At 50.9% G+C, this 25,165-nt stretch overlaps 1 protein-coding gene across 2 annotated transcripts; it reads left to right on the forward strand.

Annotated features, from left to right (window-relative positions):
• The first annotated feature begins 784 nt into the window (after nt 1-784).
• On the forward strand, nt 785-17,264 carry ETS2 (ETS proto-oncogene 2, transcription factor). Of its 2 annotated transcripts, none has more exons than XM_081301788.1 (10): nt 785-1,368; nt 4,668-4,739; nt 7,117-7,228; nt 8,431-8,553; nt 8,847-9,047; nt 10,360-10,443; nt 11,099-11,323; nt 12,205-12,468; nt 14,116-14,334; nt 14,405-14,466. In XM_081301788.1, exons 2-10 carry the CDS (start codon nt 4,668-4,670, stop codon nt 14,449-14,451), a joined length of 1,347 nt encoding a protein of 448 aa, XP_081157914.1. In that variant the 5' UTR covers nt 785-1,368; the 3' UTR covers nt 14,452-14,466. The 2 variants fall into 2 exon arrangements, with proteins under 2 accessions (XP_081157914.1, XP_081157913.1); XM_081301787.1 differs by lacking the exon at nt 14,405-14,466 and adding an exon at nt 15,046-17,264 and having other exon boundaries at nt 795-1,368; nt 14,116-14,234.
• The last annotated feature ends 7,901 nt before the right edge of the window (nt 17,265-25,165 follow it).

The raw sequence follows: 25,165 nt of genomic DNA on the forward strand, positions 1-25,165 counted from the left end.
GAAGCCATCAGAGTCCACCCAATCTCCAAGAAGTATCGGTTCCCTCAGTCCTGGCTGTTCCAGAAGAGCAGACGCTGCCTCCATCCATGCAACTGGAATATCTGGAGACCTTCACCTGGAGACACACAACAGTACCTCAATTAGGGGGTAACCCCGATCCGGAGTTGCCATGGAAACCCGGTTGTATTGAGTACTGGAGAAGCTGAGTGCTTCCTCGCCCTTCCCAGTATGGTGGTCCTTCAAGGTCTTGCCTAAGCTGCGTGTTTCTGTTTCACATGCATCTTAGAAATCTGAACGTCCTGCTAAATACTGAGCGTCTGACCTGAGCCTAAATAGGAAATGCACAGGTTTCTAGTTATGGACTCAAGCGCCTTAGGGTAAAAATGGAGACCACAGTATGGCTGGTGGTTTTGACCACGGGTCTGGGAGGCAGATGCACTCGGGGTTCACTTGTGAACTTCCCACTTAGATGACCTGGCAGGTTTTTACCGTAAGGTTCAGTTGGCTCCTGTGAAAAGTGGGAAGGAGAATTAGAAGGAATAAAGGTTGATGCACTAGAGCCCTCGGCCCAGAGAAAAGCTCCGCCAAGGCCCAGCTCAGCTCTAGGGGGCGCCACGCACACGGAGGCCACAGGAAGGGGCTTCCTGGTAGCAGCATTACATCCCGGGCCCCGGCCAAGGGCCCAGCTCCACATTTATAACCTTATTTAGTCCTTTCGTGATGGACTGGCCAGAAGTCAAAGTCCATTCGGAGGCTCAGATGGGCCAGCCCCGGTGCAGAGGCCTTACTACCCAAGCCCCGATGCCATCGCGCCACCAGCGCCAGCACCAGGTTCCGGCGGAATCCGAAAGGCACGTGGGCGTCGGCGCGAGGGACTGGCCCACCGCGACACTCCTCGCCTGACCTACCAGGGCGCACGGCCGCCCGCTCGGCCGAGACCCCCGGTCCCCGAGCCCCGGGCCGGCAGGCGAGAGACCAGCCTAGTGACAGCGGGCGGGGAGTCCAGGCCGGAAGGAGCCGCCCTCCGCGGCCTCCCTCCGCGGCCCCTGCCGGCTCGCCGCCTCTCTCCTCCTCCCCCGCAGCCTCCAGCCTCCTCCCCTCGCGCTCGTCGTCCTCCCCGCCCCCTGTCCCCTCCCCTGCCCTCCCCCCGCGCCTGAAGAGCGCGCCGCGAGGGGGCCGGGCCGCTTACTTCCTCCGCCGCGGCGCCGAGCGCGGAGTGGCCCCAGCCGAGCCTGCGCCCCTCCGCCCGCCCGTCGCCCCCGGCCCGGCCCGCGCCCGCCGCGCCTCGCCTCGCCTCGCCTGCCCGGCGCGCACCGGCAGTCCACCCGGCCACAGCCGCCGCCCGGCCGGCCCTGCCGCAGCAGCACGGTAAGAGCGAGCGGCCGGAGAGGGACACCACGCTGGGCAGGGACGGGCACCGAGGGCCAGGTCCCGGGTGCCGCGGGCGGGGGTGGCGGCTGTCCGGAGCGATCGAGGGTCGCTCGTGCGAGTTCCACTCGCGCTTGTTTTCCGGTGGCCGAGTGGCTGGGGGTGGTGGGGCCCGGCCACGCAGAGGGGCTGCCCTGCCCGAGGTCTCCGATCCGGTCCCCTGGCTTTTGTGTTTGGAAGGAGACGCGGGCCTGACAGGGGCTCCTGCCCAATACGCGCCCTGGCTTTGGCCGAGGGTGTTGGGGACCGGAGGGCGCGCTCGAGGTGGACCCGGGTTTGGGGGTGATCAGCTGGAGGGGAGTCGTTCCCCGAGGATCTGGGGCGCCCGAAACACCTGGGCGGCTGCGGCTGCCCAGGAACGAGTCACCTGCTCCACCAGGTCCGGGCCGCCAGGGCCCTCGCCCTAGGAGGCCAGCACAGGGCACTCTCCAGGTGGGGTGTGCAGGCGCCAGGAGGCCGCCTTTATTTCCTTGGCCTTGGAGCTTTTGGATGGAGGGGTAAAGACGTTCGCTTGTGTGTTTGGGTTGTGGTTTTATTTCTTGTTTTTTAGATTCGTTTAAGCGCAGGAGGTATATTAGCCTGTATTCAGTTTCAGGGTGGCCTAAAATAGTAGTTGACTCGCTACTTATTTAGAAAGTGAAGAAGTGAGCAGTCCTCTTTGGAGATAGGAGTAATTTATTTTAATTCACCAGTAAGCGATTATGTTTGTTCCCTACAGTGGAAGCGCCTCTGCGTTATCCGCCTGCCCACACCACCGCCAATCGCGGAGATCAATCTCCACGTTAAGCTTTATTAAAATTCTGAGTAATATCTCAGTACAGTAAATGTGAACACCGTGCGTCCCGCAGGCAAATAGTCAAACCCTCATTTCTGGGATTAGTCATCCTCTCTCTAAACTGATGGCTTGTAAAGCCAGAAGCAGAAGTGTTACAGGGTTCTCCCCCAACCCCCAAATGTACCTACATACAAACCTGTCCTCTAATCTTACATAAGTGACTACTTGTTCCAATAAGGATACTGTTGTCAGGCAAATTCTCCTTGTTTTACAATTTAACCATTTTCAGTCCTGAGCCTGCTGCCATCTTTCTTCCCCCACCCCCATTTTTCTTTTGGTTCAGAAGCAGCAGCCAATGACAGCACCAAAAAGATCTAAACTTGAAATTGATTTATATGTTGCCACTTGGTCTGCCTGCTGAGTTAACAAGCAGGTTGAGTAGAATAAGTGGTGAACTTACATTTGATGAGTTGTGTGTCTGCCTGAAACCATTTAGTAGAGCACTTTAAGTCTACATGGTTTTTTAACAAAACTCATTAAAAGCTGGACAACAAAAGAATCCTTTTCTGCAGATGGTAATTACGCTCTTTATGTGGGAGTGGTAGGCTGGCTGCCTTTTCTCCTGGTATTTGTACACAAAAGCTGGCAGAGCTCTTCAGTGGCCCTCCACATCCATTCTCTGTCCATCTCAGAAGCTAAAAACATAGAATTAAGTCAACAGGTGTCTGTAGACCAAATCATGACAAGAAAGTGCCGTCTGGGGCTCTGGAGGGGTGATTGAACATGCCCAGGTGTACTGGTTTTGTTGACTGACCTAGAGACCTAGAGTTGTAAGTTAGAGAGCATTTCCTGGGTCCCAGGGTAGTGAAAAGGGCCTAGTCTAATAATATTTGTATACTCTGTCAGATATAGTCATACTTATTCCAGGGTTTTAGACCACCCTCGACTGGAATTCTGATCCCCACTCTTGCCCCTTACAGGCCTCCATAGTAGCTGTGTGGCCCCAGGCCAGTGACTCATGTTGCTGGGCCTCAGTGGCCTCTCTTGAAGGAGGTAGAGCATCTGCCTAGAAATGCAGAGACTCAGGGACTGGGGACACAGGGTTGTCCAGCATAGGGCTTATCCCTTGGTGACTGTGGGTTCCGGCATGGCCACCATCATTAGTAGCAAATGTTGACTTCTGAGTGAATGTTGCTGACACCATGCACCAAGTGGAGACTCCAACAAGGGTGGCCACTTACGAGCCAGTCCCTTCCCCATGCTGCCACGGGCTTCTTGCTCATTGCAGTGCTCCTCGGCCTCTGAAGGCTACTGCGATCTTACCTCTTTCCTTCAGCCCTTCCCAGCACTTCTTGCGGCCTCTGTTATCTCTTTAGCCGAGATGTGTGCACATGTGTGTGCGTGCGTCGGCTGTCGGCATTTTTGAGACATCTGCTTTAGCCCTAATGTTGACCATAAAGCGAGAATGAGAAAGCTTAAACCCACATAATTCCATGACAATGTGCTGTTTGCTGCCTCCAGTAGGTTCTCTCAGTAGCACGGTATTTTAGTTCAAGTTCTCAGTTGCAACAGGTAGGAGCACCCACAGGAGACCTGGGTGGTAATTAGGGGTGCCCGTGGAGCAAGTTGAAAGCCTTCAATATTGTAGCCATGATGCAGGGAGGGTGGGGGATGGCCTTCAGTGGCCTTATTTGCCATGTTAGAAATAGTACAACCGATGACATTGATTGCATTACATTTCAATTACCTAATAGATTCAAAATATTCTATAAGCATGCAGTAAATGAATAAGTTATTGAGACATTTTTCTTTTTTCTCCTAAATCTTTGAATCTCTTGTAAGCCCACCTTATCAGAGCCAGTGAGGCTGATCCCTATTTGGGATTACTCCCACTGTGGAAATTGCAGAAATCGTTTAAGCTCTGTATTCAGAGCAGGAAGATCCTGGAACAGCAAGGGTTTGATCTCACCCTCTCCCTTTTATCCCCCTTCTGGGCCTGTGCTTCTTGGCATCTTGGAAATCAGAAGGGAGAAAGGGGAATTTTCTGAGACTCCTTCTAGGGCTTCTTTTCCAGATCTGGATCCCATGGGAGCTATTTGATGGGGCCACCAACCCTCCTGCAGCTGCCTTGGTTGAGGGGACTATGCCCCTGCAGGCAGGAAGTGACCCACTGCCCTGCCAGCCCCCCCATGTCATTGAAAAGCATGAAAGTGCCGCCTTCCAGCATGAAGGTGCCAGCCATCCAAAAAGGTGCTTAATCTGGAGAATCATTTCTAAGGGAATTCAGTAGGGAGTCAGCATTGTTATTTAAATACCTGATTTCCTGTTGAGACCCTGGGGAGGAAAGCCTTGTAAATAAGAATCCAGGTGTGAACTACCTGTTACTGTAGAATCGACCAGGACTTCCTGGAAACCTGCTTCATGTGTTGCCCCTTTAACTCTTCATTTCCTTTTCTTTTTCAAGATGAATGATTTTGGAATCAAGAATATGGACCAGGTGGCCCCCGTGGCTAACAGTTTTCGAGGGACGCTCAAGGTGAGTGAGTCTTCATTACAATATTTTACAAAGCGGAAACCTCCATCTCTAGGAGAAAAAATATTGGCCTTGTCCCAGAAGATGGGTAGTGAGGCCTTTGTAGTGGACCTGGCTCCTTCCATGTGAAAAGGTCCTGTGATTCTCAGTCTGACAGTTGGAGCAGCTTCCTGTCCTGCCTTTTTATCTACTGGGGGGGTTTCCTCGGGTGGTGAAAAGGCTGTTTATGAGCTGCTGTGAAAGAGGTAAGAAGAATTAGCTGCTGTGGCTGCTTCCATCAGAAGGGGTGACACCCCGAGGAGGAGGTCGCAGGGAGCCTGTTGTCACTGGTGCAGAGAAACAGGCCTGTTTATGTAAACTAGAAAACAGATTAAAGATGAAAGAGCCTGGGTGGCACATGCCTGTAATCCCAGCTGCTGGGAGTCTGAGGCAAGTTCAAAGCTAGCCTCAGCAAAGATGTGAGACCCTAAATACAAAGTAGGGCCGGGATGTGGCTCAGTGGTTAAATGCCCCTGAGTTCAATCCCCACTACCGCCCCCCCCCCCCAAAAAAAAGATGAAAGAGCCTTCTCCGCTGCAGAAACATGCTTCATGTCTCTTCTATCATGATTCCTTTTGGAGAATGTTTCGTAGCCCAAAATGGTAACTTCCCATTTGCTTTCTCCAAATGTAAGTGACAAGGTGTGGTTGTTTTTGTATAGTAAGCATGTTTCAGAAGCACTGATTTTAAGGTTGGCCTCCTGAAAGCTGGGTCTGGCAAGATGATGACGTTATCCCCAGTATGTTGTATTTTCCTTTGTAAATCACTAGTGAGTTACTTGCATGATACAGTACCGAAAGAAGCTAGAAACCGGCACAGTATTCATGTCATTACGAAGAGCAAAAAATTTCAGTGAGTTTTCATGTGTGTTTGGTGCGATGTTTTAAGCCAGGCAGAAGTGGTGTAGAGATTATGGTTACTGAGTTGCAACCAACACCCCTAAGGAAATCCTTCTATGAATTAAAAGAATCTGATGATGCATCTGAGGTCTCTGGATTCGGAAAAGAAATAGTCATTGCTGAAATTTGTGTGTTGAAATACAAAATGCGGATTTGATTTGTTCTTTGGCTTCCTGATTTTAAAACAAGAACTTACGGTCCGGAAAAGCACTTGTTAGCGGCTTGGGTAATGCTAGTGGGAATTTTTAACCTCTATGGGACATTTCACCAAAATTAGCTCTGCTGTGAAGTCGTTTATGACTGCAGATGAGTATTTTGCCCTTGCCTGGTGAGTTTCTCCTCCCAGGTCATAGGCAGTCAAGACGTCACCTCTTAGGGCTTGGGGTTTTAGGGGGCTGGGCTCCCAACTTCTGCCTGCCTGCTTTTGCAATGCGTCATTCATTGTTCTGCATTCTGGAAAAAAAAAAAGCGCACAACTGATTTTATTTGTAAATGTGTTACACATTTTTTTATTGATGACTCAACAGATGGGTCATTGTGTTACACATAACATGGAATTTCCAGAATATGTTGGAAAAATAGAACTTTTCTTCATGTTTCCCCCAACAAGTTAGGCAATGACAATGAAGACATTATCTATTACTTAGAAACGTGTCTTCCATTAAAGACTGTGTTCGCAAGGTGCTGGAGGTGCTGGATCAGCACTCCACACACACTGAGTTTTCTGTCCCGATGCATCTCTCTCCCCTAAAGTGCAGGTGGTTGAACTTCAAACTCATTTCCTTTGGAAATCCTTCCACTTACGGGTGTGTGAGTGGTTCTTTTCAATAAGACACTTCACTTTTATAAAATGAAACCTTAAGGAATCTTTTTCACATGTTATTATTTTCTGAACTATTGAAACCAGAGGGGGACCAACTTCTCTATTTCCATTTAAATTGTCTCATGAGAAACATTTCAAGTGAATGCTTCCAAAGATATTCCAAAGATATCTTTATTACAGAGATAAAATGTGATGGTTAGATTTTCAATTTTTATTTGTTTAAAAATATGTACCCCACCTGGTTGAATTCCACTCCTACCTAACAGGAAGGACAGGTGTTTACAAAAGGGGTCTTGAAGTTCCTCCTAGCATAGTCCCAAGATTCTGTTGTTCTGAATTTTTTTTAATTTCTTAATTTATGTTGATTAGACCAAGAAAATAACCTCCTGGTCATTCTGATTCTGTGAGGTTAATTAAATAATCCAGAATAAAATGGAATCACTGGTCACTCTGACCTTCTTAGGAAGTCTGAGTACTGAGTGGTTAATTGCGTGTGTTGCTTTATAATTGTTGGTTTAATCAGGGTCCATCAGTAAGATCACCCATGGACCCCTTTTAAAGTGGGTAATTAAATAAGTTCCTCTTGTATCTCCATTTGCTTTTGCATCTGTTTCTGCAGCGCCAGCCGGCCTTCGACACCTTTGATGGGTCCCTATTTGCAGTTTTCCCCTCTCTAAATGAAGAGCAAACACTCCAAGAAGTGCCCACAGGCTTGGATTCTATTTCTCATGGTAATTTCATCCTTAGACTTGAGACAAACGGTGCATAATTTCCCTGAGTGGTTCAGTTGATGGAGAGGGTGATGGTTCAGAAGCAGTGAGTGTTCCTATGTTGAACTTGGGTGTGAAAACCCTGGTAGAAGACCAGAACTGGGAGAAGGCGGGTTCCTTTTTTCCTCTTTTTTTCCTCCAGTACTGGGTACAGGTGCTCTCCCCCTGAGACCTAAATCTGGAGAATCCCACCAGAGGGCTCACCCCGCGAGCTTCTGTCAGGAAACTGCAGGGGAGCTCTGTGTTTCCAGCCCCGGCATGCACTTCCTCCTCTCCTGGGTCCGCTCAGAAAACAGACATTGAAATTCACCCAGCTTTTAAGCCTGGGCTCACATTATTAGTTAAATTTCCAACTCCCACCCCCACTTCGGCTCTGTTTTCAGGACAACAAATTATTGTTGATCTGTTCCCATCTGATTCCTTTCTGCAGTTCTCAGTGTCATTGCTTACTCTTTTTAAAGGACGAGCATGGCAGATGATGGAGGGACTGGCTGCAAGCTGGCCAGCCCCTGCTTCCTCATGTGAGGAAAGTGCTAGAAGATTCAGCCCAGGCAATTAATTGAAAGCATATGCTTGCATTAGCATAACATCATGTGACTATCATTTATCATTCTTGAAACTTCTGGAAGCATCTAGAGAAGATTGTTTTTCAATTAAAATTGAAGACTGGCCCCCTTTGTGGTGCTAAGGTCTGCCTGATCATGCCGGGCCTCCTGCCTGCTGCTTGGTTTAATGGACATAACTTCTCAACTGTGCATTTAAAATCCCTTATGCCTTTTGACCAAAAACCATACCATTTCACCTTTTTCTAAAATTTTAAACGACATTCTGTCTATTCATGTAAAGCTTTGCAAAACAGGATAGATTTTATTTTAGATTTTGTGTGTGTGTGTGTGTGTGTGTGTGTAGTTCTGAAACATATAATGATTTCTCAATTTCCGTTGAGATTTTTTGTTCCTATTTATACTTTTTTTGTTGTTGTTCCTGGGGCCCCTTGTGTGCTAGGCGAGCACTTTCCCACTGAGCTGCCTCCCCAGCCCCACGATTACATTCCTTTAAGGAATAGTGTCCAGGTTTGGGAGTTGCTCTTTCCTAAAGTTGGGTCCCTGTGTCAGTCCCCCCTGGTGTCGCCCCAGGCCCTCACCTGCCCTGCTTTCCTCTAGACTCGGCCAGCTGCTGCGAGCTGCCTCTGCTGACGCCCTGCAGCAAGGCGGTGATGAGTCAGGCCCTAACAGCCACCTTCAGCGGCTTCCAGAAGGAGCGTCGGCGTCTTGGCATTCCAAAGAGTAAGTGCTGTGTGTCCAAGCGCCGACCTGGTCGTCCAGGGCCAGAGGCACTGCGGGTGCTCCATTTTGACCCCAGGTTTAGGGGTGTTAGAAGAGGCAGCGATGCAGTTCCCGGAACCCATGTTTCCTGCAGGGTCTGCTGCACACCCGGGCCCCCCATCAGGCTGAGTTTCAGGGTAGAGCCTTGCTCATCTCCTGGGTTGGGTGGGTCTCCAAGAACACATCAGGGTCTCCTAGTCCCCCCTTCCCGCTCTCTGTCCCCGGAGTCCTCATCACGTGTTCCCTCCTCGCAGACCCCTGGCTGTGGAGCGAGCGGCAGGTGTGCCAGTGGCTCCTGTGGGCCACCAGCGAGTTCAGCCTGGTGAATGTGAACCTGCAGAGGCTCGGCATGAGCGGCCAGGTGCTGTGCAACCTTGGCAAGGAGCGTTTCCTGGAGCTGGCCCCGGACTTTGTGGGCGACATTCTCTGGGAGCACCTGGAGCAGATGATCAAAGGTACCCCGAGTGACCCGACGGCCTTGTGCAGGGAGGGGAGGCTTGGGAGCAGCAGGTGCTCTTCCAGCTGAGGGTCCCGTTTCAGATGACACAGAGGGCACTGCCTCGGCACCCCCTAAGGGAGGTGACCAGAGGTCTTCGTGCCACTTGGGGAGGTGTGTGGCATACACAGGGGATGACGCCACAGGCAGCAGCCTTGGCCAGGGAGCGCTGCTGTGCCGGACGCCACCATCACGGCAACCTAGGTGGACGGGCGGTGGGCCATCAAGGGTTCCCCGACTCTGAAGACCAGGGAGCCTTCATGGAGATGAGCTCTGTGAATCACCCAGTAAATTTCCTAAATCCAAAGGAAATCCAGCAGAGGACTCTCTTAGGAGGAGGAGTGTTATGTGTTTAAACAAGCGAGTGGTTGATCCACACCTATACACGGATGGTGTTTTACAGAAGCTGACCATTGATCACCAGAGACCTCACCAATACAGAGACAGTCACAGTTCAGAACTTACCAGCAACAGCAATGTGTAAAATGCATTGTTTAAAAAGAAAAACAAAATTCATAGGGGTTGTTTAAGTTAAAAATTATAAGAAAATAAGCGTGTGTTGAGTTTGGGGAAATATTCTTCACTTAAATGGATTTTAAACATATCAAATTTCAACATCTGCTGTAGACTCAGAACCTCAGAAAGCCTGGGGTTCACCTGCCAGCTCTTCCTAGTTACGACGTCTCGGGGCCAGGGAATCTTGTTTTAAAAGATGCCCTATTTATTTGGCGAGTTGGACCTGTTTTGCTGTCACTCGGGCGTGTGAGCCTGTGTGTTGCGGGAAAGGCGTGTAGCAGAGTGCAGACCCTTTCAAGTTCTTGGGTGCACCTGGCCCCTGCACTGGGCCTGCCGTGCCCTGGCCACACCTCCAGGTCTGGTCGCTGTGGGCCTGAGCCTCACAGGACAGGAGCCAGAGCCATCTCGTTAATCCTCAGCACTCCCTGCCCCTCACGGATGGTTTTTCCCGAATGGTTTAGGTGTTTCCTGAGCCCTGAAGTAAAGACATTTCAGGTCTTTCCAGCTTTGCCATCAAGTTGGACTTTGCCAGTGGCATCATTAATTTTGGAAAGCTTACTGACATTCTTAGGAAAATGGATCGCTGTCTCTGTACTTTTGAAGGTCACACAAAGACACAGGATGTGATGAGATGAATGGGAGGTGCCATATGCATTGGGTCATTCTGGGTCACCCGTGTGACAGAGTTCGGAAAGTAACTTTTCTTGTGGTTTTTACCTGTTTGCCATCTTATGTCTCCTGCATCTATTTTTCAGAAGCCCAAGAAAAGACAGAAGATCAGTATGAAGAAAATTCACACCTCAATTCAGTCCCTCACTGGATTAACAACAACACCTTGGGTCAGTCTGCTTGATCCTGTCTTCAGGTCTTGCTCTTGGGTCTTCCTGGTAGACAGGCCCTAATAGAAGCTCCATGGGGCATCCTGGACCTGCACTGTCCCCCTGGGGTGGCCACACCTGTGTGTTGAGCTATGCGTGGTTGAAATGTGGGTGACCCACATTGAGATATACGAGGGAGGCTATAATGCACACCAGTTCATAAGTCTTAGTATGAGATAACACAAAATCTCCCCGATGATCATACCATACTGATTACATATTAAAAAGGTAATTGATATGTTAGGTCAATTAAAATGGAAACATAACTGCCCCTGGTTCTTGTTTAATGCAGCCACTAGAAAGTTTAAAGTCATGTAAGTGGCTTGCAGCGTCTCCCATGGGTCAGGGTGGTCCAGGCAGTGTACAGAGGAGAGCTGACGTCGGCGGTCGCTGGCTATTCCTCTGCGGTGGGCCCATGGCGAGCCATGCAGCCCTCAAGTGGCTCAGCACTTGGGAGTTGAAACGGCTGTTGTGGAAGCAGGGTCCTCTGGTTACTGCCCAGTGGGAGGCAGGTCACATGGAGGCTGGAGGGTGCAGTGCCACATGGGATTTGCTCCAGGGAAGGCCATCGGGGTGATCTGACTCTCACAGCCCTGCCCTCCTTCATTCCACTCAGGTTTCGGCGTGGAGCAGGCTCCGTTCTCAGTGCAGGCGCAGAATTACCCCAAAGGCAGCCTCCTGGACAGCACGTGTCCCTCGTCTGTGGCTCCCGGCGTGCTCAGTTCCGAGCAAGACTTCCAGATGTTCCCCAAGTCACAGCTCAACACCGTCAGTGTCAACTACTGTCCTGTGGGTCAGGACTTCCCAGGCTCCAACTTGAATCTGCTCACCAGCAGCTCTGGTAAGCACAAGTGTCCTTGGACGAGCGTTGATTGCAGGAGCCGCACTCAGACAGTGGTTTCTGAATAAATGTGTCCTGGGTTCAGCCATTGGAGAAGGACGTCAGAGGACGCTCTGTGCTCGGTGACTTTCTGACAAGTGGGCTTCTGATGTGCTGGAAACTCTGGGAGGGAGCTCACATGCAAGGCTGGAGGGGGCTATGCCTCCGAAAGTGAGCCCGATGGTCCCCACTCTTGAGCTAAATTCCCCATCCTGAGGGGCATTTCATGGGAATGATGTAAAAATGTGACAGATTTCTTTTTAAGGAGAGGTAATCACATTGTGCAAATCCCAGTTGTACACAGTGGAATCTGTGCATGTAAGTCCACCTGTAACCGCTGTTCAGATAGAAATAGGAGTGTTTCCGGCACCCCAGGGAGTACCCTCTCACCCCCTCAGTCACAGCATCCTCACCACAGGAGGAAACCAGTCTGACGTTGTGTCGTCCTGAATTACTTCTTGCCAGTCTTCCTCGATGGAATCATACAACGCTTTTTCCTTTGAGTCTGTCTTGCTGCTATGCATGAGCGCCATCCAGCCTGTAGCCAGTTTTCCATTTCAGTGCTGTATAGTGTTCCATCTTTGAGGCTGTACTTGGTTTCTTCTCCTATGGACACATGGTGATTTGTGGATGTGCCCGTCTTAAGGAGGAGGCCTCTGAGTCTGAGAGCGCTTGGGGGGCCCTGAAGGACCCTGCACCTGCGGAGGGGTGGCTGCAGTCGGGGTGGTTGGCGGTGATGCCGCCACAGTTGTCCCCAGACCCACCTGTGGCGATGACCCAGTACCCCTGGACCCTTCCTGTGTCCCGGGGACTCAAAGCATGTGCTGGGCTGTGTCTGCCAGGGAAGCCCGAGGACCACGACTGCCCCGAGACCGGTGCGGACAGCTTCGAGAGCTCGGACTCACTGCTGCGATCCTGGAGCAGCCAGTCCTCCCTGCTGGACGTGCAGCGGGTCCCGTCCTTCGAGAGCTTCGAGGATGACTGCAGCCAGCCTCTCTGCCTCAGCAAGCCCACCATGTCCTTCAAGGACTACATCCAGGAGAGGAGCGACCCGGCCGAGCAGGGCAAGCCGGTCATACCTGCCGCCGTCCTGGCCGGCTTCACAGGTGAGCCTGGAGCCGGCCTCCGGCCGTGCCTGCCCACCACCTCCATCCAGGCCTGCCCCCACGTGCCAGGGGGTCAGGGTGTCTCCAGGTGAAACCAGCTGTGTCCACTCTGGCTGGTGACACCCCTGGGTCTCGCCCTGGGAGGATCATGACCACGCCCTCCACCTGGAGGCGGAGGCCGAGGAGGGGGACAGGCGCTGAGTCCTGGGCCCTGACTCATCTCCTGCAAGATCTCCAAGAATGTAAACTGGCCCCGGAGGAGTGGCCGGACCGGCCTCCAGTCATACCTGGGCTGTTTACCTTTCCTGGCCTCCACAACCATCGGCTCTTAGTGTTCAGGTTTGGGTGAGGGCTATTCTAGGCAGAGAACAAATATGAAAGCCACTTTAGAAACAGATAATCCAATCCTGGAGCGAAAATACCAAGGTTTTTTTGTTTTCATGGCTTTGTGTGTTCTTTAAAATATATATATATATATATATTATATATATATATATATATATATATATATACACACACACACACACACACAAAATGTATATACACACACACATATGTACATATGTGTATATTATTTTAACGATATGGAGCTACTTTAAAAAAGAAAACAAACTCAGTAGATTAAAATGAGGCTACATGGGCATCCATTTTTTTCTGTCATCTGAAAAGCCCGTATGTGAAGTCCACGTGGAGGGTGGGGGCCAGCGGTAGCTCTCCTATCTGGAGGTGCAGGGCCTGGTAGGGAAATGCAGGGCTTGGTGCTGGTTCTCCGTGTGGGTGGTAACGCTGGTCCCCATGCGTCGACTGCCACTCTGTGGGGAAATGGGCCCGGGGTCTGTGGTGGGGGTAGCCTCACGTGGTGTGGTGTGGACCCACTGTTGAGACGGGGCGGAGAGGTGGGCAGCTCTGGGTGGTCACCCAGCGCCCCAGCTTGGCTCGCTGGCTCCAGAACACTGTCCTTAGTGCTTCAAGGGGATCACTATTCGGTGGGAGAGAGTGGGCTTCCGAGCAGAAGGTCTAGGTTTCCCCCCTGCCCGGCTGCATGTGACCAGGACGGGGCGCTGGCCTGCAAGTGCACCTCAGACCAGGCCCGTGAGGTTCGGCCCACAGGCTGTCGGTTCTGAGCGGCAGTTGAGAAGGAAGGTGGCTGAGTAGCTGTGTGCCAGGTTGGCTTCGCAGGCCAGCCGTGAGGCCACGGGGTCACCCCCAGGCCACCGAGCACCCCTCTCCTGAGCAGCGGCCCCACCTTCCCGAGCGACATGCCCTTTCTGTGAGGAAGTGTCCCTTCCGCCGCCCCCACAGTGCCCCACTGGGAGTTTCTAGAAATAGGCCCTCAGCCTTCTCCCAGGGGAGCAGCTCAGCAGGGTGAGGACTGTGAATGCCAGACGTGGTGGCCCTGAACTTTCTTCCCCAGAGCAAACCCAGGGAAGAGCGTCGTGGCGGAGTGGCCTCTTCTCCAACGGTGGGGGGTGTAGAGGGACAGCCCCCTTTGGTGTCCAGCCTCATCCCGTTGAGGCATTTAGACTGTCCCCACCACGCTGGGTCCTGCCTGCATGCCAGTGCCAGGCTGGCCAGCTGTGTCCCTCGGCTGTCCTGTCCCACGGTGTCCTGATTCTGTGACTGTGAGCCGCCTCCCTCTCCCCACAGGAAGTGGACCCATCCAGCTGTGGCAGTTCCTCCTGGAGTTGCTTTCTGACAAGTCTTGCCAGTCCTTCATCAGCTGGACCGGGGACGGCTGGGAGTTCAAGCTGGCGGACCCGGATGAGGTAGGGCCAGGGCCCTGGAAATCCCCAGGCTCTAAACCTGATTCGTCCGTCATGCCACATTACCCACTCCATCCCCTGAGCCCAAGAAAGGGCTCATCGGGTCCCCTCCCGAGTGCTAAGGCTCGACTGGAGCTTTCGCTTTGATGATGAACCCACAAGGTGTCCTTCAGGGGCCTCTGTCCATGGCCACTGGGCTTGCTTCCCGGTCTTGCTGTGATGTCCAGTCAGAAGCCTGAAGCTACAAACAAAGCCTGTCCCCAAATGCCTTAAGAGACCCGCATTTGCCCATTGAGGGGACTGAGCTTCCTGATTGCCCCTCCCTGGGGGTTGGGACCAAGGCTCCCTGCTGCAGAAGGCAGATGTGTTCAGACAGCACTGAGGAGCCCTCCGCCTCTGGCAGTGTGGAGTGGAGCCTGTCACCTCCCAGTTCCCTTGAGAAACCAGCACCGAGGAATGAACATGTCACTCATGTCACTGGGCTTGGAGTCCTGCTCAGAGAGAGAACCCAGGGCAGTGGTGACCCAGCCTTGCCTTGTGTCAGGCCTCCTGGTGGGAGCCCTCGGCTCCCAGGAGGTTTTGCTAAGACAGACCTAAGCCAGAGGCGGGGACCTCACTCACCCAGGTACAGAGAAACAGCCCAGGAGGGACACAGTGGCCCTTGCCTATGTATTAAAAGATGTCCGACCCTCCGGGGGCCTTGTGTGGTTGGCAGACTCTGTCGGATGAGCCCGCCCGCATCAGAGTCGGGGAGCCATTAGTCTCTGTTACTAAGTTGGCAAATGTAACTCTGTTCCATCTCTGTCCATCCAAGGTGGCCCGCCGGTGGGGGAAGAGGAAAAATAAGCCCAAGATGAACTACGAGAAGCTGAGCCGAGGTCTACGCTACTATTACGACAAGAACATCATCCACAAGACATCGGGCAAGCGCTACGTGTACCGCTTCGTGTGTGACCTCCAGAACCTGCTGGGGTTCACGCCGGAGGAACTGCACGCCATCCTGGGCGTCCAGCCGGACACAGAGGACTGAGGTCTCTGGCGCCACCCTGAGCCACCCCGGGCCTGGGACTGTGAGCGGGAAGCCCAGCCTGACCAGCTGATCCCCAGACCCGGAAAGGCAAGGTTGAACCTGTCCCTGTCCAGAAAGGTCACCGAGAAGCAGTGGCCTTATTTGATCCCAGATCCTGCCTGTTCAGCAGGGTGCCCCTGGTGGCCGAGTGGCCCGCAGCTGGGCAGGAGCGACTTTAATGAACGTGGTGAAGATGGAGGCGCAGGGGCCACCCTGGCTCCGCATGGCCATGTGGCAGGGAGTCTGTTCAGGATTCCCCGGGGAGTGACCGGGTGTGGAAACACGGACATTAAGTGGTGTTTTGGCCTGTGGCAACCGGAGCAGAGACCCTCTCTGTCAGAGAGGGCTGGGAGGGAGGGAGCCTGGGGCCACGCCATTTCAGAAGACAGTTTGTGTATATTATTGTAATCTTATAATTGTTATCAAAGTCCTCTAACAGTTCTATTTAACAGAAATTGTATATTGTAATTTAAAATAATTATATGACTGTATTTGAGATAAGAATGCAGACATCCAATATTTTATTCCATTTTTTCAATAGCACATGCGTCCGGCATTTTACAAAAACGCTCTCTGCCCCCGTGGCAGACTGAGGCATTGTGAGTGTGGATTATGTTCGTCTGATAGACCTTCAGGAACAAGGTCTCAGGGGTAATCCCTGGTTTTCGTCCTCTTATTGTTGGTTTTTTGTTTTGGTTTTGCCAAAGTCTTGGCAAGGACTTTGTACACTTGGATTTTTATAAGAAACTTAATGTCATTATCCTGGGGTACATGGGCCTCTCTGCTTTTTCCTTGAATTGTAAAGCAAAAGCTATAAAGCAGTATTTTTCTTGACAAATGGCATATGTTTTCCACTTCTGTGCATGCCTTAAAGCCGTTTATACACAAATGTATTTTATTTTTTGGTGTAACCGTGTTTTCCCGACAGCTCACCTCTCCTGGCCAAACTTTTCCTTCCTGTGCCCCGAGTGACTCTGTGTGATTAAAATAAGAAAACTATTTTTGGAAATATGCGAATCCTTTTCAGAGACCAGGAGGGATTTATGTAGCAGCTATTTTTACTACAAAAGTAATTCACTGGAAAAAAAAAAATGTAATTTGTACGAAAGCTTTATTTTTATCTCAGCTCCATGTCATGTATTGTGCAGAAATGAAGGGCAGGGTGGGTGGGAGGGGCTTCTGTAAACCTCAAATACAGTGACGCATGGCTGCACCAAGGTGGTCACCTGCCGTACCTGGGACCATCTGGATAGTATGCTTTCCCTTTCTGCTCAGTGTCCTCAGCAAGATCGTTTCCTCTTTCTTTATTATTTTCTTGGGTGAGGAATACCCAGAAGCACAGAGAGGGTCCGCAGACAGAGAAGAACGCACTGGAGTGGATCATTGAAGGAAAATGTTTTGATTCCCACCAAGACTTGAGGACACATAGTCCACCATGTAGTCCTGGCCTTTGCAAGTGATCCAGCCACGCTGACTTCAGAGTCAGAGGGACTTTCCTAGCAGCGTGGCCGTGGATCCCTGAGGCTGAATGAAATCATGTGAGGCTGATGAAATCACGGCACAGGCACCCGCGAGCCGGGGCCAGCGAAGCCAGCCTGTGGCGGCCCAGCCAACATGCTCAGAAGAGATGGTTTTCAGGACACTTGCGCACAGGATGTTTTTTCAAGTGGGACCTATTTGTCACTGGAACATCTGTTTATAATATAAACAGACATGACTGGGAACATCTTGCTGCCAAAAGAAAGCCTAGCCATCGGCTGATTTAAATGAGGTTGAGCTAGGAGCCACGGCCAGTTTCAGACTGGTTCTGACCAGCAGAGATGGCAGTTTCTTGTGGTTCAGCCTCAAGTGATGGAAGCAAGTCCTGAGAAGCCTTTGGCATGGTAATGAATGAATCTTGAGTATAAAAGTTTTGTAATTTGGCTTTTTCTTTCTCAAGTAATAAAGTATTTGGTTTATGTAAACGTCTCCGTAATATTCCTCACCTTCTCCACCCCAGTGTCAGGAGCCAGAGTGAGGCCCCAGGGTTGGTGACCCCATCTGCACCTGTACCTTCTTGTCTCTGGTGGACCTTCCTTGTCGGGACCTGGTTTCACCCTCAGAAGCCTAGAAACCCTAGAATCCCTGGCCTTGAGGAATCACTGAGCCCATCCGGAAGGAGTTCCCAAAAAGTGCTCCTTCAAGGGAGAAATTCTTCTTAATGGTAACGGGGATCATTTGGGTGTCTGGTCTTTGGGAAAAGACTGAGGATGTTTGTGTTAAGGATAGGACTTGAGGTGTAAACACTTCTGTAATTTGAGGCCGGGGTGCTCCAAGTCCCCACACTGGAGCTCTGACACAGGGGACAGGAGCCAGAGAGGACAGAGATGGTCCAGGACACTCATTCCTGTACCCAGGACTCCACACCCTGGGCTGCCAGGCTGCCGGGACCTGTGGAAACCAGCAAAGGACAGCACTTAGGATAGCACCACATCCCTGCCAATGGTTACCATTTCAGAAGTTAAATATTAAGATATTAATTTTGAAATAATCTACTACGTATTAGCATAATCAGCACGTTTTTCTCACTGAAATGAAATTTTTTTAAATAATCATGGCATTATTCTACATTGGCAAAGCTCTTTAATGTCTGGCTTAATAGATTTCTGTCTACGTATTTCTGCATTTAGTTTGTTCTGTCATTTTTTGATGAGTGTATGAAGGAAATATGGCCTTCCCCACAGCCATGTCCCATAGCTGTGGATACTCTTTCCTATGATGCCAACGATTACACATGGCGATTTCTTAAATCTTAATTGCCATTGGAATATGAAACCATATCAATAAACTTTCCGATGGTTACACTGAATTCCACTGGTCAGTCTTGCCGTTAGAATGGATCTTTTACTCATATGTAATTTTGTAACATCATACATATTGGTCATTTGGAAAGTATTGCTTCAAAATGTTGACACATTTCGATACCAGACGATCATAATAGTTACTTTAATCACCACCAATCTTACCAGGCTCACAACGACTAACAAATTTTCAAGAATTCACATCTTTATTTGGAAATTCAAATCTTATCATTGACAATAAATCTTCCTCTCCATTGTGTTCTCTGAAGGGACAGGCTCAGTTCAGTTATTTTTGAGAAGTAACCCACCCAGTACTCTTGGCTGAATAGATGTAGAATTTGCCACTTGTTCTTTCAGGTAAAAATGGTGCCCGTGAATAAAGTGGTTAGTTTAGCTTGTAACTCAACACAGTTGCCTTTCCTTGGGATGGTCACCATACTTCCCCAAGCAGGCTTTCCATCTTATTACACAAAGATTAAAAAGAGGTATGTTGTGTTCGTAAAATTAGATTTCACTGATTCAGCAAAAATATTCTTGAGTGGAACTGATATATATACACATTTAATTCATCAAGTACATGATGCTGAAGAATGTGGTGACTCTTGTCCAGTTGTCAGTGCCAAAGTCAGCCCAGTAAAGATATCGCAAAAACGCTTGCCTGACGTGTGTGAGGCATGGATTGGCGTCTCAGCACCACATGTAAATAAATGAATAAAATGAAGGTTCATCAACAACTAGAAAATACATATTAAAAAAAAAGATACTGCAAAAAAAAAGTAGTTCCAACCTTCAGGAGACCCCCCCCCCCAGTCTGAGTACCACACTTTGAGAACTATTCTAGAAAGGAAAGAGGCTTACCTAGAACAAAAGGGGTGGACCTTGAGGGGAGTAAGCAAAATTAGGCCTGGCTATGTCAGAATCTGATGTCCCTGGTTTCAATTTTACCCTTTCACAACCAGAGGATGCATTTTAAACTTAAAGCAAAAGGAATCACCTACTATTCTGCATGATGTAGGAAAATTTCCTCACTTGGAGTAAGACAGACTTTGTTTTCCAAACCTTTTATAGAAAAAAAAAAATGTATATTTTACCACACTTTTTGGCAGTTCAGATTTAAATTCAGTTATAATTGTCTGTTTAATACATGAGTTAGTTTTCTGTCACTGTAACAAAATACTTGAGGCAATAAATTTATAAATAGAAAAAGGTTATTTTGATTCACACTTTTTAGGGTTTCTGTTCTTGACTGATTGGCCCTATTGCTTTTGTGCTTGTGGCTAGGCAGCACATCATGGCAGTAGCTCAAGGTGAAGCAAAACCACTCACCCCATGACAAGGAAGCAAAAGAGAAAAAGTGGCCAAAGTCCCACAATCCCTGGCAGGGACACTCTCCCAGTGATCTAAAGATTCCTACTAGGTGCCCCTGCTGAGCCTCCATTCCCCTCTCAATTGTGCCACCCTGGGAAGCACATGGGCCTTTGGGGCACATTCAGATGGAAACCACAGCGACATAAGGACCATCTTCTATAAGGGTGGCCTGGCTGGGAGAAGTATCAGGAAGAGCTGAACCGAAATCACTCTAAAAATACAAGATCCTGTCCCTTTAAAGATGGAGACCTTTTTCTGAAGGATGCAAGAGTTAATCAATTGCTTTCACCACCTTCCCATAAAATATTCACTTCGTCGCCTCCAAGAGAACCGATGATCACTTTGATAACATTAATGTCATTGGTCGGTTATGAAGACAATATCAATGACAGGTTCTGTACTTGTAACCAACCTCAATTTATCATCACAATGAATTTTTTTAAAAAAACAGAAAGGGAATGGAAATTAAATATTTAGATCTGTGTCTTGGATCTTGAATGTCCCCCAGGGGTCACAGCGTGAATGTCCCCATGTGCAGGGCTCAGAGGAGGGACCTTTGGACAGTGCTCGGTTCTTGAGGGCTCTGACCTCAGCAGCGGACTAATCCATTGATGGATTCAGAGCTGGTGGGGTTTGGGGGAGGGGCTTTGTTATAAAAGCAAGTTGTCTCTCTTGGCTTTCCGGCCAGCACGAGCTGAGTGGCTTCCCTCCACCACACGCTTCCGCCATGATGGGTAGCCTCACTACAGTCCCAAAGCCCTCAGGTCAAGTGACCATGGATGGAACCTTAGAAATCATGAGCCAAAATAAACCTTTACTCTTTAAACTGATTTTCTCAGGCATTTTATCACAGTGGCAGAGATCTGACTAATACACAGAGAAGTCATTCTTCTTAACATTCTAAGTTCTGAGGCCATGCCGAGATGAGGCCCACGTGGCCTGCCTTCCAGCCTTTCCACACGTGGGGAAGGAGTGAAGCTCAGTTGCCTTTGGGCCCACACCACAGGCCGGCTCTTCCCATGTTCTGGCAGAGCTGAGGGCCTCTGGGTGTTGGATGCTCACGGCAGACGAGGACTCAGAGTCTGATGGAGCTGCTCAGTGAGGTGTGTAAGGCACAGGGCCCAGGGGGACGGCAAGGGCAGCATGGGCAGCGGGTGTGGGGGTAGAAAGTTGTCTCCTCTCTTCTTGGCAAACATGGAGCCAGTTGGCAGTAGGTGTCCTTGAGCTTTGGAGCCACTTGGGGCTGGCTGTCACCAGCTCTGTCACGTATGGCCTGTGACCTGGGGCATGAGACCCACTCCCTCTCTGCCTCAGTTTCCCCTTGTGAAGTGGGGTCATTGGGTGGCTGTGGATGGATCACCATCGTGGGTATAGACAGCGTGCCGTTGGTAGCCCTGGGGGAGCACCATGAAGGCACCAACCAGTGACTCCGGGCAAGGTGTGCTCAGCCAGGGGTCTGCAAAGAACACAGGGCTCCTGACAGCCACGTCTCCATTTTCACAAGGAGTGACCTGACCCAAAGGTCAGCAATAGAGCCAGTACCTAGGCTCCACCCAAGGCCTGGTCTTCGTTTCCTGGTGTGGGTCTCCGACCGCGGTAACCCTGCCCCGTGCTGTGGTGCGAATGCCCCTCCTGACCTCGAGTTGAAATTTCATCCCCACTGGGACAGTGCTAGGAGGTGGGGCCTTTCAGGGGTGATTAGGTCACGGGGCTCTCTGGCCTCCTGAGTGGAGCCCTGCGGCTCTCACAGGAGTGGCTCTTCCTCAAGGATCCAGTTCTTGAAAAGAGGGGTGAGTTGGGGCCACTTTCTTCTGTCCATCCGGCACAGGCTACTTACCTTCTGTGCTGTCGTGATGCAGCCGAGAGGCCCTTGCCAGACCGCTGACCCTGGACCCTTGGCCTTCCCAGCCTCCCGCACCGTGAGACACGGACTCCTTTTCTTTATGCATTGCCCAGTCTGCACATTATCTTGAGGCTGCAGAAAACAGACTACATCACAGTTTGGTTTAAGTGATTACAAACGCTACCCAGGGCCTCCCCCAAGCTTCCAGTCCCTCCTTCCACACCACGGAGGGCCAGCCCTTGGTTCATGTTCCATTAAGCATCACCTCCCCCCGAAAGAACGCACAGTCCTGGTGCTCAGCGCTGGCGGCGGCTCACTGAGTTTGAACAGATGCAAGGATCTCATAATCTGGGCCAGATGTTAATCTGTCTTTCTGTAGGAGCAAAGCAGAAGGGTGAGACCCGAAGCGCTGTGGGGAAACCCCTTATTTTGTAATTGTTTTGTAATTCCTGGGCGGGCTTCAAGCATGTTAGTTCTGCTTGAAATCTAACGTTAGGGGAAAGACCATTTTTGGTCATAGCTGGTGTGATGACATCTTGGCAACTGGAATTGACAGGGTATTTGTTCCTTGTGCTCTGAGTAAGTGCCACTCCCGGCCTCCCAAACTCACATTCAGATGGCACAGCAGCCTGGGGTCACCACACCTCACTCCTATCATCTGTCTCTGAATCTCTGGCTTCTTGCTGTTGCAACCAATGCTGCAGCTCAGCACGCATGTGTGGCTCCTGTGGCCTGGGGTCAGAAATGGGGAGTCACGAGCATCTGTGGCCCCAGAGAGGCTGGGTGGGCTGGAGGACAGCGTGGGGGGAGGAAATGATAAATGCTGAATAAAAGTGAGCTTTCAGGCAAAGGAACGGTGTGAGCCATCTCCACGTGAAGCCAAGCTGAGAAATCTCCCCCCCCCCCCCCCCCGCCTGCTGGTCAGGTCTGCCTGTGTCATGATGAAAGATCACCAAGTGGACATATAATTAATCATTGCAAAACAGGGCTCCATGTTCAAAGTTCGCTTCCATCCGTCGTCCACTCACAGCTCTGTGTCACCCGGGGAGTCAGTGTCACTACACCCACTTCGCACAGGTGGAAACTGAGGCTTGGAAAGTGACAGCCCCATAGTGAAACTGTAGGGACTGGTCCTGACTCATCGGTGGCTCCTGGTTTGTGGGGCCCGAGGTGCAGACTGTGGCTTGGGGTGGTGGGGGGCTCCGTGGTCTGGAGCCAGGGCTGCCTCTCCGACTGGGTCTCAGTGTCCCCTAGGTACTGGAGCTGCCTCTCGTCTCCATCTCTGGTGATGACCGAGAGGGCTGTGGGTGCCCTGCTCCATCCCACTCTCAGGCTGAGGCGACTCCTTCATCAACCAAGAAATCAACATCGTGTCTGTGATTCTCAGGTCCTGGGCAATCGGAGGGTTCGGGATTAAGTCTGCAGGGCCCTGGGGCGTCTGTCCTCCCCAGCTGTGGAGCAGACCCCAATGCCGGCTCCTGCAGCTGCGGGACTTTTTCCTTTACCATCACCCCCCCCCCCCCCAGGAGCGTTGACTAGCAGCTGTGGAAGTCAGCCGCTGGGAATCTGCAGATGATTGAAAGCCAGGCCCTGCCAGCTGGGAGCCACTTTCCAGGGAAGGAATTTGGGAGGACAGGGGCCCCCAGCGGGAGGCTCAGCTGGCTCCCCAGCTATGGCTGTGGCTGGAGTCCACGTCACTGGTTTCTCCCGGACAGTGCACATCACAGGACACCACAACAGGAAGCAGCAGGGCATCCACACGCCGGTGCTGGGAAGCTGCCCGGGTGCACAGGTGTGCTGACGCCCTCGAGGCAGCCCTGCCCTGGGGACCAAGACGTGCAGGTGTCCCCGTGCACACACACGCACCTGCTCACACCCAAGCATCCAGGGCAGGGGGGCCTTCCAACCTCTGCCGCCAGCTGCAGCCCCAAAATGCCTCTCCTGCCACCTAGAAGCAGCCACGACTGCTCTGCTGCTGACAGCATGGGACACACCCCGGGGACCTGGGTGTCCCTGGGAGCTGCTGGTTTCCTGTCATGGGGGTCTCCACAGTGAGGAGGCCGTGTACTATAGGAAGAGGAGGATGGCTAAGGACAGGCATTCTGCCCACCAGGGAGCCTTAGAAAGGCCACCAGGACAGGTGACGTAGGACACGAGCCAAGGAACCTCAGGTGGGGCCAGGCCTGCGCGGTCACAGACGCTCCACCTGTAAGCCCTTGATACACCTGAGCAGCTCTTCCCCATAGACTTCCTGGAAAACCATGGGAAATGGAGCCTCCTTGAGTCTCCAGGAGACCATCCCAGGCCACGGCTAAGAAGACCAGCAACCGAGCAGGAGAAGGTCAGGAGAACTGCCCACAGCAGGGGGGAAGGCTCCTCTGCAGGAGGTCCACAGGCTCCTGACCATGAGTCTGTGGGAGAGAAGCGGAGGGAGCCGGAAAGAAGGGGGAGGCTTCCGGTGCACCTTCTGCAGGCTTGCCTCGTCCTCACCGGGCATCTGTCTGGGCGCCCTTCAGAGTGATTTTGGTTTATCCGTCTGGTTTAGCTATGTTATTTAGTGGGTGCTGCAGTTGGCTCTTATTGATACTTGAGAAAGCATTATAATTTTATGGTTCTATTTTAAAATACAGTCGCCTTTTTATAATTCTCACTAAAATATTTCCCCCACACTGAATCTTTTGTTTTGTATTTGGATTTAAGTGAAATCACCACTACTTCTTATGCCAGCATCTAACATTGAGATCAAAAGAGACATTGAAAATAGTGAACACCATTTCTGTATGCTCTTAGCTCTTTTTATTAGTCTACCCAAGTGACTTAATGTTTCCTTGAGTTTTGTTTTTAAAACCATTACCAAAAAAAAAAAAAAACTTAAATAAAACATCATCAAAACGACATAATCTTTTTATTAGTTTAATCCTAAATTCATAGATTAATTTTAATGAGTCAACACTTTGCAACTATTTATTATTGTTCTGTGTATTTTCTTAACTACAGTAGTTTTGATTAAGATAATGTTTTGTGTTTAGTGCTTGTTATGTTTATGGAGTCACAAAGATCTTCTCCTCTGATTGCAAACACACACACAACCATGATGTGGATAAACGCCCTTATTGCTATGTTGGTATATTATTTGTTTTAAAATAAAGTTGAAATTTTTCAGAGATTTTTAAAAATTAAGCAAATAAATGAAAAGAAAAAAAGTGTGTAAAATTTGTATGTATCCAAATATACACCCAGCAGGAGAAGTGCCCACTGCAGGACAGGGTCCCTGAGGAAGCGCTCCATCCCAGGTGACGCAGGCGCAGACAAGTGATGAGGGCAGCTTCCCCGGGGGGGCAGGATGGAGAGGTGCCCACAGAGGAGCAGTGCAGAGGCTGTCCCACCCCTAGGCCCCCAGGGAGGAAGGAGGATCTCTGTTATCTGACCCCAGTGGGCAGCTGCCAAGGATGGGGAAAGCGGTCCCGTCCTCTCTCCTCCTGTCCTCCCACTTACTGCTGGTGCCCGGGCAGCTGCCAGGCAGAGGACTGGGCAGTGCAGGCCAGGGGAGTAGAGTAGCCTGCCGACAGGCGGCCGGCAAAGGCTGCAGGAATCCGGAGAGAACTGGCACACGTGGCCTCCCTTGGCCGAGGGTGTTACTGCATCCGTCCACCTCCATTTATTGCCAAGAGTCCACTGCGCTTCCGGAGGCCTTCGGTGGGGTTCTCGGGGCCTGGGGTGCAGCACTGGAGAGAGCAGCCCGGGGAGGCCTGAGGCCCAGAGCTGGCGTTCTCCTGAGGGCAAGGTCAGGTGTGAGGATAAATCAACAGAGCAA

Source organism: Spermophilus citellus (assembly GCF_964194105.1).
Source record: "Spermophilus citellus genome assembly, chromosome: 7".
NCBI lineage: Eukaryota > Metazoa > Chordata > Mammalia > Rodentia > Sciuridae > Spermophilus > Spermophilus citellus.